The following is a 13614-nucleotide window of genomic DNA, read 5'->3' on the forward strand; positions in this document are numbered from 1 at the left end:
AAACTGGCTGGCTTATGGTACCACTGGAACATCAGTTTGCATGCAGTCTCCCGTGAAGAGAGGCTGCACTAGATTTTAGGGATATCTCGCCATACTGCTTCCCACTGTTCAGGAGTGACTTCCCTTGAGGTAGTGTTGTGCCATGTGGATTGGTACTTATGTGTACGACTGAGGAGTGAGTGTTGCAGCACCCAATAGGTATTAGATATTAGCCCTCGAGGGCCATCGTAGGCGCGGACAAGCTTCTCAAAAGGAGTGTATGGGCAAACAACCGCTGGGTAAACCTCGGTATGCAGTGCCCAATGTGGCAGCTGGTGACATTCAAGATACTTGGTAGCCGGAAGGTGAAATTCGTCCCTACACTCATCAAACGTCTTCATGGCGCCTCCCACAAAGAGATCCAGAAGCTTCCGACATTCCCCCTCACTTCAGCTGATGCAGCGGAGTTTACCAGCTCTACACATTCATACACACAACACTCATTTGGGCCCATATACATTCATACGCGCAACGAGCTGGCAAATGTCCACTGGTCACCAATTTTATTTTACCCTAGGAAACCTTTACACCAGTATTCTTACCATTCCTGTCTCTTGAGTAAATGAACGTTCGATAAGATCTAGTAGTAGATTAGAATAGGGAGGAAAGACAATAATGCATTTAACTTTATTTTACAGAACCACAGACTTGGAGGGAGTTTTAAAAGTTTATCTGAATTAATCATTTTGTGAGTCAAATCAAATACACATGAATATACCAGAAATCTCCAACAGGAAAATAGTACAATTAGTTTATAATCTGTTTGCATTAATACATTCTTGCAATGACAGCACCTGAGGAGAGAAAGGACGGAGAGAAAGGACAGAGAGCAAGCACGGAGCATTTACCCTACAGATATATTTACTTAGAATGGTGTGAGGACCCCGACATCAGAGAGTCAAGGATTCAGAACAGGTTCGGACAGGGAAAGGTGACCTCTCCCAGTGTAAGGCCAGTGTTACACCCATCTCTGGTGCTACTCTCTCAGGCTCGGGCTCGTCCGGACCCCTTCCTAGATGTCTCCTCGGTTGATCCGCGAATTTTCCCTAGTGTTGGATTCTTCAGTCAGATTGCAGCAAAATCAGGCAGCATCTCAGCATAGCATCAGCATCTCAGCACCAAGTGTGTCTAACTATCTATAACTTACCTCCGTTATCCCAAATTCAAGTGTATGATCCACCCCCAAATGTTTCAATTCCATGTTCACCCGCAATTTGATTGGGCCAAGCAGTGGGGTCAGGACATCACACCATACCAAGTGTAATACTTTTCTTTAGTCTATTGTCTAATTTCCGCCCATTAATTTTAATACCCACAAGCTTTATTCCCACAAGCATTTCATATGTGGATCGATAAGTCTCTTTAACAATGTTGCTTCTCTTTCCGTTCGTAGGGTCAAAAGTTGGTTTCTCATGTCCTTGCTAGGCTTAGGGTTTGGCAGTCGTCCCATGACTTCATGGACTTGAGAGCAGAGAGGTAAGACGCATGCGTGGTTGCCACAAAGGATGAGGACATCAGTCACCCTCCAAGGCCCAAATGCGAACTATTAATAAAGTCAGAAAGAAACACATTAGAATACAAAATTAAATGAATTCACTGTATACCACTTACTTATATTCTGACCCCATTTACTTAATAAATCTTTTGCATTAATAGCTTAGTAGAACTTGCATGGGTTAGTTTCAGCTCGGCATGTGCATTAGTGCATTACTTTAGAGCGGCCATTTTAGAAGCTATTGCGCAGCTGCAAAGTTTCCCCCCCCCCTACCCCCCCCCCCAAGCGACAGACAACGTCATACTACGTAGAGGTAGTAGACGCTTGCGCAGAAGAGTTCCCGCGTTTTCGGCAGCCATTTTAGAACACTCGGGTTATTCATTAGCAAGGCACATAGAAAAGCGTCCCCTAGATACGATACAATAATGTTGAATGTGGTGCACTGATTATAGTATTACAGGTTTTTCGAGGGGATTGCATTTGAGCAATTTCTTTTTTTGTGAAACCTTGCTCCATCAATCCCCTCTCTGATGACATTTTATTAAATCAGATGCCAACTTTAGCATTCTACAATTTCAATGTCTTCAAATCTTTTATTCTTCCCTTTTATCTTTCTTAAATTGTGATCCTTTCATTCTTTTGTAGATATTTCCCTTCAGTTCTTCAAGTCGTATTTCTTCTAATTTTCTTTTTCTACCTTTCTCATTCACTTTGTACCTTATTCTTTTCCACTGCATTTGCGACAACACATCATCATCAGAACTAGCAAAGTTATGCCCATGATTGGCAATAATATTTGACCTAAAATACCTTTACCTATCTTAGAAAACCAACTACTTATGGTGGAAAAACTATGTTATTTTCTTCCATACACTGTCAACCTCCAGTGGTATCAGTTCTTCTTCCAGATGTGTAATATTTTTAATATATCTTCCAATCTCTACACTTTTGTCAGGTATATATGTGCAACAATGTTGCGCTTTCAGCATTTTACAGACTCCACCCTCTTTTGCTAATAAAATATCACGGGCAAGTCGATTTTGCAAAACCATAGATCTCACAGCAACTAACTCTGTATTGATCAGTAGAAATCCTCCAGCAGTGTCAGTAGATAACCGATCAACTACTGTTGACAGTTGACACATTTTCCGAGAATTCAGCAGAACCCCCACTGAAGGTATCAATGCACCAAATAGATCACCTACTATTTCAGAAAAACGAGCTCTTTTATATCTTGTTAGTCCACTACTGTCGTTATTGCTTCCAGTGATTCTCTTAACATGATACACTTTAGGGAATACTATTCGGAAATAGCAACTCCCATACCAGTGATCAGGTAATCTAAAATAGGCTTTGTTTCCACAAATATAATAAATTCCAGGAAATACTGGATCAGTTCCTCCTTTTAGTCCCCAACCTCCAATTACTAGGAAGTTATGTTCACATTCACTGGAACCAATAAATACATTGTTATATTGTGTTTTAAGTCTCTGGAGACAGATTTTCCCTTTCTTTTCAAAGTCCAGAGACATAGCAGCATGAGTCTTGCCAGTTACTAAAAGGTCTTCCCTTTCAGCCGATTTAGGTATCTGAGGTTTCCGTTCAGAGGCTCTTCTTTGGAAATCCTGTCTACTGTTTTCTACTGAATTCAAAAATATCTTTTCTTTATCATGTAATTTACAGGTTAAGTTGCGTTTATGTGCATCAGCTATATCTATTGTCTTCATTGTTAGGAAATATGCACCCATGAATTGTGAGTCTCTAGTACTAAGGACAGGGTTCATGCTCTTTCGCATGGGAACTTCTGAAAATATTACATCTACATTTGAATAATAATACTGCAATTTTCCAGTTCTATAGAATAAACTAGCTAGTACAGGACAAGAAATTCCATATGTTAAGGGTAAATGACAAACATATCCTGTGTGGGCGAGTAGTGCTGTGGGCCTAATCATTGCAGGTTCCAGAGTATCACCACAGTACTGTCCACAAGGTGCTGCCAGTTCGCCCAAGCAATCTTGGGTGTGAGAAGTTCCCCAAGCCTCATTACGCCAATATTTGCTCTCTTGCCCTTCTGTCTCAAAGGGGTGCTAGGATGTGTCCCCAAATCGTGTACGGGTCCAGCTCACGCGGCTCCTAAAAGCAGTCCACTCTCACCTTTGGGCGTGTTGAACTGAATATCCCACGGCAGTCCTTGGGTTGAGCCACATCGCTGATTCACTCAATCTCCAGCATTCTGCCTCCACCTTGCATGATGTCTCTGCAGGGGAGACCGCTTCTGCCAGTCTCGCAGAGGCCCGCCCGCTAACCAGGAGTCAAGTAGTAAGGAGCTCACCAAAATCGGGAGACCCGGGCGGTGTCCCCGTTCCCATCTAGCAGTCCGCCCTGGTCTCTGTCGATTCTCTGCTGCCGCCACCTACAGGCCTGCAATTGGGGCGCCCGCCCCGCCTCTGCACTCACCGGCACCGCCGAGTCGCAGCAGGAATACTCTGCTCGTGCTATGAAGGACCGCCCGTACTCCCAGCTCGGGCGTCCAGTTCTCCGGCACTCTGGGGGTAGGAGGCCAACCTGCAGGTAGGGTAGCAAACCTGCAATTGGGGCACCCGCCTCCGCACTCACTGCCACTGTCAAGTTGCAGCAGGAATCCTCCGGTTCACAGAAACCTGGAAGATCTGATAGCAGATCATTCTTTAACCCTGCTGCGCCCTAGGCACATGTAGCTGATCAATGATATGACTGCAGACACCTCAAGCATCAGACGGTCCACGCGAAACATGGTACAGTGCTGGTAGATTGTAGAAATATAGGGGGGTGGACTATGGTGAGCAGGACATTCTTTCCTGATATGGTGCTTTCTCTGTCCCATTTCTCCACAGGGTTGGGAGGAATGTGCTGTCCTCGATATGAATGAGTTCTACCACTGCTTCATCAGTGAATGCGAGCGAAAGCGGATCGAGGAATTGGAGCCATTTGATGAGTTTGAGGTAACGTCCTGTTATGCCCAAGACTGAAGGAACCTTGAGGCACTAGGTATCATTAGCGTGCTTCCTGTACGGCTGGTGATGGACCGAGGAATGGGACCGACCTGAAAGATGTGACCAATGTGCGTTCTGCTTCCCCCATTCTTCAAACTACTTTACCCTTTCTGTTCTTCGTTTTCTATGAATAAGCACCCTGATTTCTTGCCTTGGTTAACAAATGTTTATGTACAGCCACACCCCTGTTCAGCCCTATGCATTTCCCAGGGGTTGATCTCATCGCAGACACTACCTGGGAAATGCATGCTGCTCTCACTCCTTTGACAGGTTTAATATTACACAAGATTCCAGGGTGGGAAACTACCTACAAAGCTCTAGCTGCGCCTTCCTACCCAAAATGTAATTTGTGGGTGTTCACTGTGTTTTGCATAGCCCACCCTCGTTAAATACCCTATTCGTAAACCTACAGTGGTCACCCATTCAGCATACTGTGCTTTGAAAGTTAAAAACATTCTGATTCTTTGAGTTAGGATGTGAAATGTAGAACCGTTTTGTAAACACTTTACTTCCACTTGCGCTCACAAACTCCTCTTTGTATTGGGCTCCAAATGTTTCCTTGCCCTTATGAAAGTATTTTTATGTTAATAATATTGTCTCCCATCTTTCTTACGGATACCTTTGCCCAGCCCCTTCTTTTTAGGCCTGATCGAGTCTGCTTTAGCTGTGTCACAGAACTTATGCAGTCCCCCATAGAAGGGAGAAATGCCCTTCCTCCGCTAGCCCTTGGCTAATGCAATTGTCATTCATATATTGATCAGATGACACTGCTTAACCACTAGATAATTACTATCAGAATTCATGACAGAGGTTTTTGTTTTACATTGCATACGTTTTTTTCATTTGTGTAGCTGTGGGGTAAATCCATATAGTGAGGGAGCACTCTTCATGTCTGGCACCTAGACCGTTTGATTTTACTAAAATGATATGTATAATCTACACACTCAGAGGGTTTCAGCCAGCTCTCTTCATCCATTAGTTTGTTGCCATTCATAGTTTGCTTCCGCCCTCTGCAGCAAAGGGCTGTGAGCCACCCTACTTCAGCCACCGATTAACTTCACTTAGCGTGACTGCATTTGCTCTTTTGCAAGGAACAAATCCGCACACAAGGTAGCTCCGTTCAGTGCCCCTGTTTTTGTTTCTACTTATTACTCTAGTGTTGCCTTTGTGTTTACAGACTTACTTAATAGCCAACACTTTCTACCAGCTCTTCCTATACAGGGGATATTCTAGCTTTATAATTTTCCATCTAGGCTAATGCTGTTGTAAATTCCATTAAGAGTGTCCTTTGTTTATCTGACTACTGGTATTTAACAGCATGCCAGATTGTGTCCATGTGAAAATGTTCATTAAAAAGTTATTCCCTTTCTAGTTGCACATTGTCTGTTTATAACCACGCTCCTGTTTGTCCTCCTGGTATGTGTTTTAATTGAAGACTACGGATATACCCAGATTAGTCTGTATGCCCTGCTCTTATGGCTTTCAGCTTTGCTTCAGTGATCTTGTTTGTCATGCTTATATTGATGTAACTATTATAATGCTCATTGAACCCGTCCTATTTATTTCAATATCCTGTTTTATCTCTCTATCTAGCTACTCTCTGTTGGTCTATATCAACGTATCTATCTATCTATCTATCTATCTCTATCTATCTATCTATCTCTGTTTGTCTTTGCAAACCTCTCTATTTATCTATCTGTTCACCCCTCCCTATCTATTTGTGATAAATATATACAAACAAAGCATTCACAAACACAAGAGACTGCCAGCCAGTGCCATACTGTTTGACTTTTTAATGTAATTGGGGATTTTAGCCAGACTTCCTCCATTGGTCTTTTGTACTGTTTTTAAATGGAGGTCATTTGGTTAGGCTGTTCCAACACTGAAGGATCTGACCTCGGCCGAACTAACCTCTGTAAAGTTTGTTCGATTCCAGAAAAAGGAGCCTCAGATGCCACGATTACCACATGGCAAAGAGCTGGCCTCAGAGAAGCCGTTCTGTGAGAATCGAGGACCTTTTAGGAATAAGGCCATGAGCTGCTGTAACGCCACCAAAATATTCCCCATGTTAGTGCCACAGGAGTCTACTAGGGTGCACAGGAGCGTCCTGAGGGGGGTGTGGCATGCTACCCGTGACTGGCTCGCAAGTGCGTCAAAAGCTGCAAACTCATTTGAAGCATCAGGTGTCCATAATTGCTATAGATGGCTATCTTTTGGCGCGTTTCCCCTGACCTTTTGTTTTCAGACCTCATGGTTTTTACTCTGGCTTAGTGTCTCTGTGTACTTTCTAACTGCTGATCAGTGGTAAAGTGCAAGTGCTCCTGTTGTAAATTGTGTTATGGATTGGTGTTCCCATGATTGACATATTTGATTTACTTGTCAGTCCCTAGTAAAGTGCACTGAGTGTGCCACGGCCTGTAGGTCTAATGCTTCTAGTGGGCTGCAGCACTGGATTGTGCCACCCACACAAACAGCCTGTAAATGTACCTCTGGCCTGCCATTGCAGAGCCTGTGTGCAGTCTGGGACTGCCATGTCGTTTTAGCAAGTGTACCCACTTTTCTTACATGTCAGTCACCCCTAAGATAAGCCCAAGGTACCCCTGTCGGCAGGCTACAGTGTATGTGAAAGGTAGGACATGCCTTGGTGTGTGTGTGCGTGGCATGTCCTGATAGTGAATTAGTACCAATTTTGTTTTTTACTATGGCAAGGCTACTGTTCCAATGGACAGAATGGGGAATTTGTTTATAACATCGTATAAACCTAACTGGCTCTTGAAACAAGGTAGAGAAATAAAGTTTAGTATGCCTGAACTCAGAATCTAAAGATGCATCTTTTAGTGAAGGTGATTTTTACATTCTGTGTTTGAAAATACCACTTTTAGAAAGTAGGTATTTTCTTGCTCAGCCATCCAGTAGGCCTCTGCTAGGTTTGTGGATTGACTGTCTGGGTTTTAGGTGCCAGGTGGTGGAGAGGAGCCGTGGCTCCAGAGAGTCTACATGGTTCAGGGAAGGGCTGAATAGACCTAGGCTGCATTTGAATTAGGGGAAGGAGATTTCCTTTCACCTGAATTGGCCTGGTCTGCCACTGACAATGCTGTTTCCACCTCCTGCCAGGAATCTGTACAAAGGAGGACAGAACTGGTTACGGCAGGGCACAGACACTCTCTGCCTGAGGGGACAAAGGATTTTGGGCTATAAAAAGTGGGGCCCAAACCCCTAAACGTTAGAACTCACTGGAATCGAGGAACCTGCCAAAAAAAAAAGCTGGAAGAGCTGCCAGAAGGAGTACTGCCCCTTTGCTGTGTTGTTGCTTTGCTGTGTTGGCCTGCAGTTTCTGCTTCTGCCTTGGGCAGTGAAAGGACAGGACTGAACTTTCTTTACTTGTGCTGAGTATCTCCATAGGCCTGAAATCAAGCTGGCCTCCTGTTTTGAATTCTCAGGTACTGCAAAGACTTCACCAACCTCTGGGTACTGCTTCTGGAACTGCTGTCTCAGTTGCCACAGAGAAGGGAACTGCAGCCGACTCCGTCACCGACTTCGTGTCCTAGCGGCACCATAGACCGCACCGTCCGCATCTCACACTGCAACCCTGGTATCACCGTGGACAACTGCCCCACAGAGCCGCTGCTTGCACAGTGACCTGTGGGCATCGTTGTCCCCACCACCTCGCTTCACTTCGCCATCCTGGTCTCATCAACGCTGTCGCTGCTGCTGACTCGACACCCGTGACCGCATCGTGGTTGGGGGCACCGCTCGTAAGATTTCACGATGCACCACCTCGTCCCATACAGCTGTCTGGGCCGACCGACGTCCGCTCCCGCAAACCGGCTCTGTCGCCTGCACCACAACCTGCCAGCACCGCATCGAGCACCTTCTCGCCCTGCACCGTAAGCCTTGGTCTCACCGACGCTGTCTGGACGATCGTTACCGAGCCGCTGCCTGTACCGCATTCAGAGGACACTACGGCCTGCACCGCTTCCATTTTGCAACGCAACCCTGACGGTTGCCTCGACCGACTCGCACCTCCGTGTAAGCCGCAACAAGAAAGTTACTATTACCGAGTCTGTTCATGCTTTTGCTGGCCCGTATCGACGCGGTCGGCTGCAACTGTTAGACTCTGTTGTTTTCATCATCGCGGTAGCCCCTGGCGGAGCTATCAACTTGTATGAACTGTGTTTTTAAAGTATTTATGCAGTTTAGAAAACATATTGCAAAGTAACTATTCCTCAAGTACTGTATTGTGGATTCTTTATAGTTTTTGGTCTTGTTTTGAGTATATAAGAATATTGGATATTTTTCTAACCTGGTGTGGTGTCCTTTTGTAGTGCTTTCACAGTGCTACTGTTGGTTATGTGCAAATGCTTTACACACTGCCTCTAAGATAAGCCGGACTGCTCATGCCAAGCTACTAAGGGAGTGAGCAGGGGTTAATTTAGGAGTGTAACTCCCTTATCCTGACTAGAAGGAAGGGTCCCTACTTGGACAAAGGTGCAAACCTTTGCCAACTAGAAACCCCCATTTCTAACAATAATCAAAGAAATGTAAGATGCATTACAAGAAGTAGTGACAACGACTGGTGGGGAAGTTGGGAAATTTCATCAGACACCTGAGAGGATGATTCCTAGCCACCATAACCATCCCATCTCCAATGTCAGAAGCCCACGAGGGAGGCCAAATTTATAATCACATTGTGGAATGTGGCAGACCTGAGGTCAATTTTGACATGCAAATCTGCAGTGGCTTTCTTGCATGAAAGCAATATCATCTGCCTACAGAAAACGTGGGTGCTAACTCCAACAGTCCTACAAGTCTCCTATGATGAGCTTTTTAAGCCGGCAAAATGCACCAACCTAGTCGGCTGGCATCGGGAGGTCTCTCAATCTTCATTAAGCAAACCGGCAAGATGGAAGTTGCGCCCCTCAATCAAAACTCTCTGGCTTTGCAAGCGGCAATAATCTCAGCGTTGACAATTTGTCCCAAAAAAGACTCCCTTGCCCTTGATAAACTGCTACCGTAATGCGAATAAAGCATTAAAAATGCACGCAGTTAAGGCCAGGTCATGACCGGTGACCTGGGGAAGGGAGGGATCTTCCCGATCTATAGCGCTCTTATAAATAACACCCCCAACACACTATCTCAAATCAGGGACAGATGGGAGGGTTGTCTCGGGTCTCTGGATGACGCTGACTGGAGGGACGCATTAATGGCTCCCAAAACAGTCGCAGCCTCCGCAAGGCTTAGTCTAGTTCAAATATACTATCTCCACGCTGCATATCTCACGCAACTGCGTCTTCATCGTGCTGGGCTCCGGCCCGATGCATCTTGTCCCCGCTGCACCCACCCACAAGCTGACTTTTATGACATGGTGTGGCTTTGCTCTGCAAACACGCGCTATTGGGAGTCAGTAACAGGGGAGCTCACTGAGATCCTGGGCTAGGAGGTTTTCCTTAACCCAATGAATGTGCTCCTGGGTATCACCGAGGGGATGGATGGTTCCAGGGCTGAAAAACTCTTTCTAAACACGGTAATGATGGTGGTTAAAAGGGACATTGCGGCCAACTGTCTGAACTCGACTGCTCCTACCATATTGCGTTGGCGCAGGGAGGTGGATTGGTGTGCTGCACAAGAACGGCCCCTGTATGAGGCCAGGGGATGTCCGAAGAAGTTTAGTAGAATGTGGGGCAAATAGGTCGGGTGGTAGAATGATGTTTTTAATGTGCAACCGAGGACTGGGATGGCAACGACGCTGTCTTCTCGTCTGTCTGATTATGTACGCTGGTGTAACATTTTCTCGTCTTTGCCTTGTAATGATAATTGGGCACATGGCTGGTATTGTTATTTTTTGCTGGTCTCTCACAAAATCAATAAAATTGGTTATCAAAAAAAAAAATGCATGCAGTTGGTGACCTCTGCCTCTGCCTTGAAGCCATTCTTCTGGGCCATGCCTCACATGAAGTCCTGCTCACAGGGGATTTTAACATCAGGGGCTTGGGAAACGTCCGCATCGCTGCCCGAAAGGTTAAGGAACAGGGAAAGATAAATGGTCTTCTTGGTGCCTTCAAATTATTAGCTGCCGAACGAGCTTTTAAGGCCCAAGGTCCCCATCACCAGCCCCTCCTCACTTTCAGAGGAATTTCAACAATTAACTACATCTTCCTGTCTGAATCACTAGTGAATCATCTTAATGATTTTGAGATCTGTAATGTGCGGAAGCGACCACAGTCTCCTGACATTAACTGTGAAATTAGAAGTTCCCATGGCAGCCAAATCTCGAACAGTGGGCTCCTCTACAAGCGTTGAAGAAGCAGAGTTAGTTATGAGGATGAAATGGAGGGTCACAGACTCCACGATGGTGACTAAGTGGCTTCGCAAAGTAACTATGGTGACCTCCAATACTGCTCATGGAGTCAAGCAAAACATGTGGGGCAGACTGACCACGGAGCAGTTCACTATCATTACTACACGGAGAATGTTGAGAAGGTCCTTTCACAACCACAAGCTCACCCCCCACCAAAACTGCAGTAGCTATCCTCAGATTGTGCAAAGAACATAAAGTAGTGTGGGAAGTGGAGAAAGCCTCAGAAGAAAAGGACTGGTTGAACAGGCATCAAATGCTCCCGGAAAGAAGCTTGGCCAGTTTCTGGGATTACATCAACAAAGTAAGGCCCCAAGTTCAACCAGGGAAAATGGAGTTCCGGAAAGAGTCTGGGTGAGTCCTGTAACAGCGCTATATTCTAGTCACCCAGCTGCACCAGACTACACGGATAAATGGGAGCGCGCAGACCAGTCCACATGGTACCAACAGGACCCCTAACCACGCCAGCCCAGTTTTGCAAAATCAAGGTAATGAAAAATGACAGGACACCAGGACCAAATGGCCCACCTGCTGCACTGGGCAAAGGCTTTAACTCCTCTTTTCAATCAAGCTTTTTTCTATGTCTAAGTCCCCGATGCATGGAGGGGCTCCATCGTGTGCGCTTTATTCAAGAAAGTGGACCCAAAAAAGCATCTACTTCCCGTCAGATACTCTTGTTGGATTTAGAGGCTAAAGCATATGCCCAACTCTTACTCAAACATCTAGCGGCTTGGGTTCTGGTCACTGATGTTCTTCCATTCTTTCAGACTGGCTTCCGAGCAGCAGCATCGATCATAGATAACATCACCACACTTGCTGTCCTGAGCCGTGATGTAGAACAAAGAAAACAGCTGCCACTCCGTTGCTATTTTGTCGCTTACGGAGCCTCCTTTGATAAGGTCGACCGTCCCACGCTATGGAGTAACTTAACTATGCGGGCATTCCTTCAAATCTCTTAGGGGCTATCACTTCTCTTTATTCAGCACATGGGTCTGTGTGAGGAGTGGGCCACATGCCATCACCTCCAAAATTACCACCCAAGGCTGTCTGAAGCAAGGCTGCATCCAATCACTTCTCTTTATTCAGCACATGGGTCTGTGTGAGGAGTGGGCCACACGCCATCACTTCCAAAATTACCACCCAAGGCTGTCTGAAGCAAGGCTGCACCCAATCACTTCTCTTTATTCAGCACATGGGTCTGTGTGAGGAGTGGGCCACACGCCATCACTTCCAAAATTACCACCCAAGGCTGTCTGAAGCAAGGCTGCATCCAATCACTTCTCTTTATTCAGCACATGGGTCTGTGTGAGGAGTGGGCCACACGCCATCACTTCCAAAATTACCACCCAAGGCTGTCTGAAGCAAGGCTGCATCCAATCACTTCTCTTTATTCAGCACATGGGTCTGTGTGAGGAGTGGGCCACACGCCATCACTTCCAAAATTACCACCCAAGGCTGTCTGAAGCAAGGCTGCATCCAATCACTTCTCTTTATTCAGCACATGGGTCTGTGTGAGGAGTGGGCCACACGCCATCACCTCCAAAATTACCACCCAAGGCTGTCTGAAGCAAGGCTGCATCCAATCACTTCTCTTTATTCAGCACATGGGTCTGTGTGAGGAGTGGGCCACACGCCATCACTTCCAAAATTACCACCCAAGGCTGTCTGAAGCAAGGCTGCATCCAATCACTTCTCTTTATTCAGCACATGGGTCTGTGTGAGGAGTGGGCCACACGCCATCACCTCCAAAATTGCCACCGAAGGCTGTCTGGAGCAAGGCTGTGTCCTTGCAGTACTCCTTTTAAACCTATGCCCAGCAGACGTGGGCAAAGCTCTGGCGAACAGTTGCCTGGCCCCCATGGACCAGGCCATTCGAGTCCACGCATTCAGACCATATCGTAATGATGGACCACACCAAAGAGGGCATGGGACGAGCACTGAGCAGTCTACATACATGTAACGAATAATCAGGAAGAGTCCAAAGTCGTAATCTTTGGCCACCAGTAGAATAAGAAATCTCGCTCATGCATGGGGGCCATGAGTATTAAACCGTCACTGAGATACAACAACTGGGGTGCTTGGTTTACGGAGCCCTCCAGAGCTCCAAACCCTCGACCCACTTCGACGCTCTAAAAAAGAAAGCTGCAGCAATTACACACGGTCTTGCCTGCCTTAACAAGAAACCTAAAAGGGCCTCTGTTGCACCATTTCTCAGGCGTCCCTCCTCCCAGCACTACACTACGGTCAGCAGCCTTTTCCTGGTGCCTGCTCGCTCAGTCTAGAGCATGCGCAGTGCTCATCTTACAAGAAGGTATGCCAGTTGCCCAGGCATCTGCATAGATCTAGCATCCACCTGGATTTGTCCTGTCAGATCAAATGCTAACCTGCAAGTCTGACACCTTAAATACTACATAGGCATACTGAAAGTGCCAGGGAACTCACTCAAGGCCTGTTTGAAAGACACAGCTGCGAGCCCAGGGAGTCCATGGCACCGACAACTACAGGAGGCCATTGCATCTTTCCAAAGTGAAGCCCGTGTGCTAACATCTGACACCATCTCTTTTCTGACTTGTAAAAGGCAATCGATAGGCAGCTGGTTTTGGCCTTATTTAAGCAGGACGTTGCTTCCCTAAAGCCCTCCGATATTCGGTTGTGTAGCGATATAATGTACATGCGATTGCATGGCCCAC

At 46.2% G+C, this 13614-nt stretch overlaps 1 protein-coding gene across 1 annotated transcript in view; it reads left to right on the forward strand.

Moving 5' to 3' along the window:
* The window catches only part of LCMT2 (leucine carboxyl methyltransferase 2), a 115577-nt gene that overhangs the window by 54732 nt on the left and 47231 nt on the right, over positions 1-13614 (forward strand). Inside the window, exon 7 of the mRNA XM_085623589.1 lies at positions 4411-4518. Within this exon, the coding sequence (XP_085479715.1) occupies positions 4411-4518 (108 nt within the window). The remainder of the gene's footprint in view (positions 1-4410; positions 4519-13614) is intronic.

The sequence above is a fragment of the Triturus cristatus genome, chromosome 8 (assembly GCF_964204655.1).
Source record: "Triturus cristatus chromosome 8, aTriCri1.1, whole genome shotgun sequence".
Classification (NCBI taxonomy): domain Eukaryota; kingdom Metazoa; phylum Chordata; class Amphibia; order Caudata; family Salamandridae; genus Triturus; species Triturus cristatus.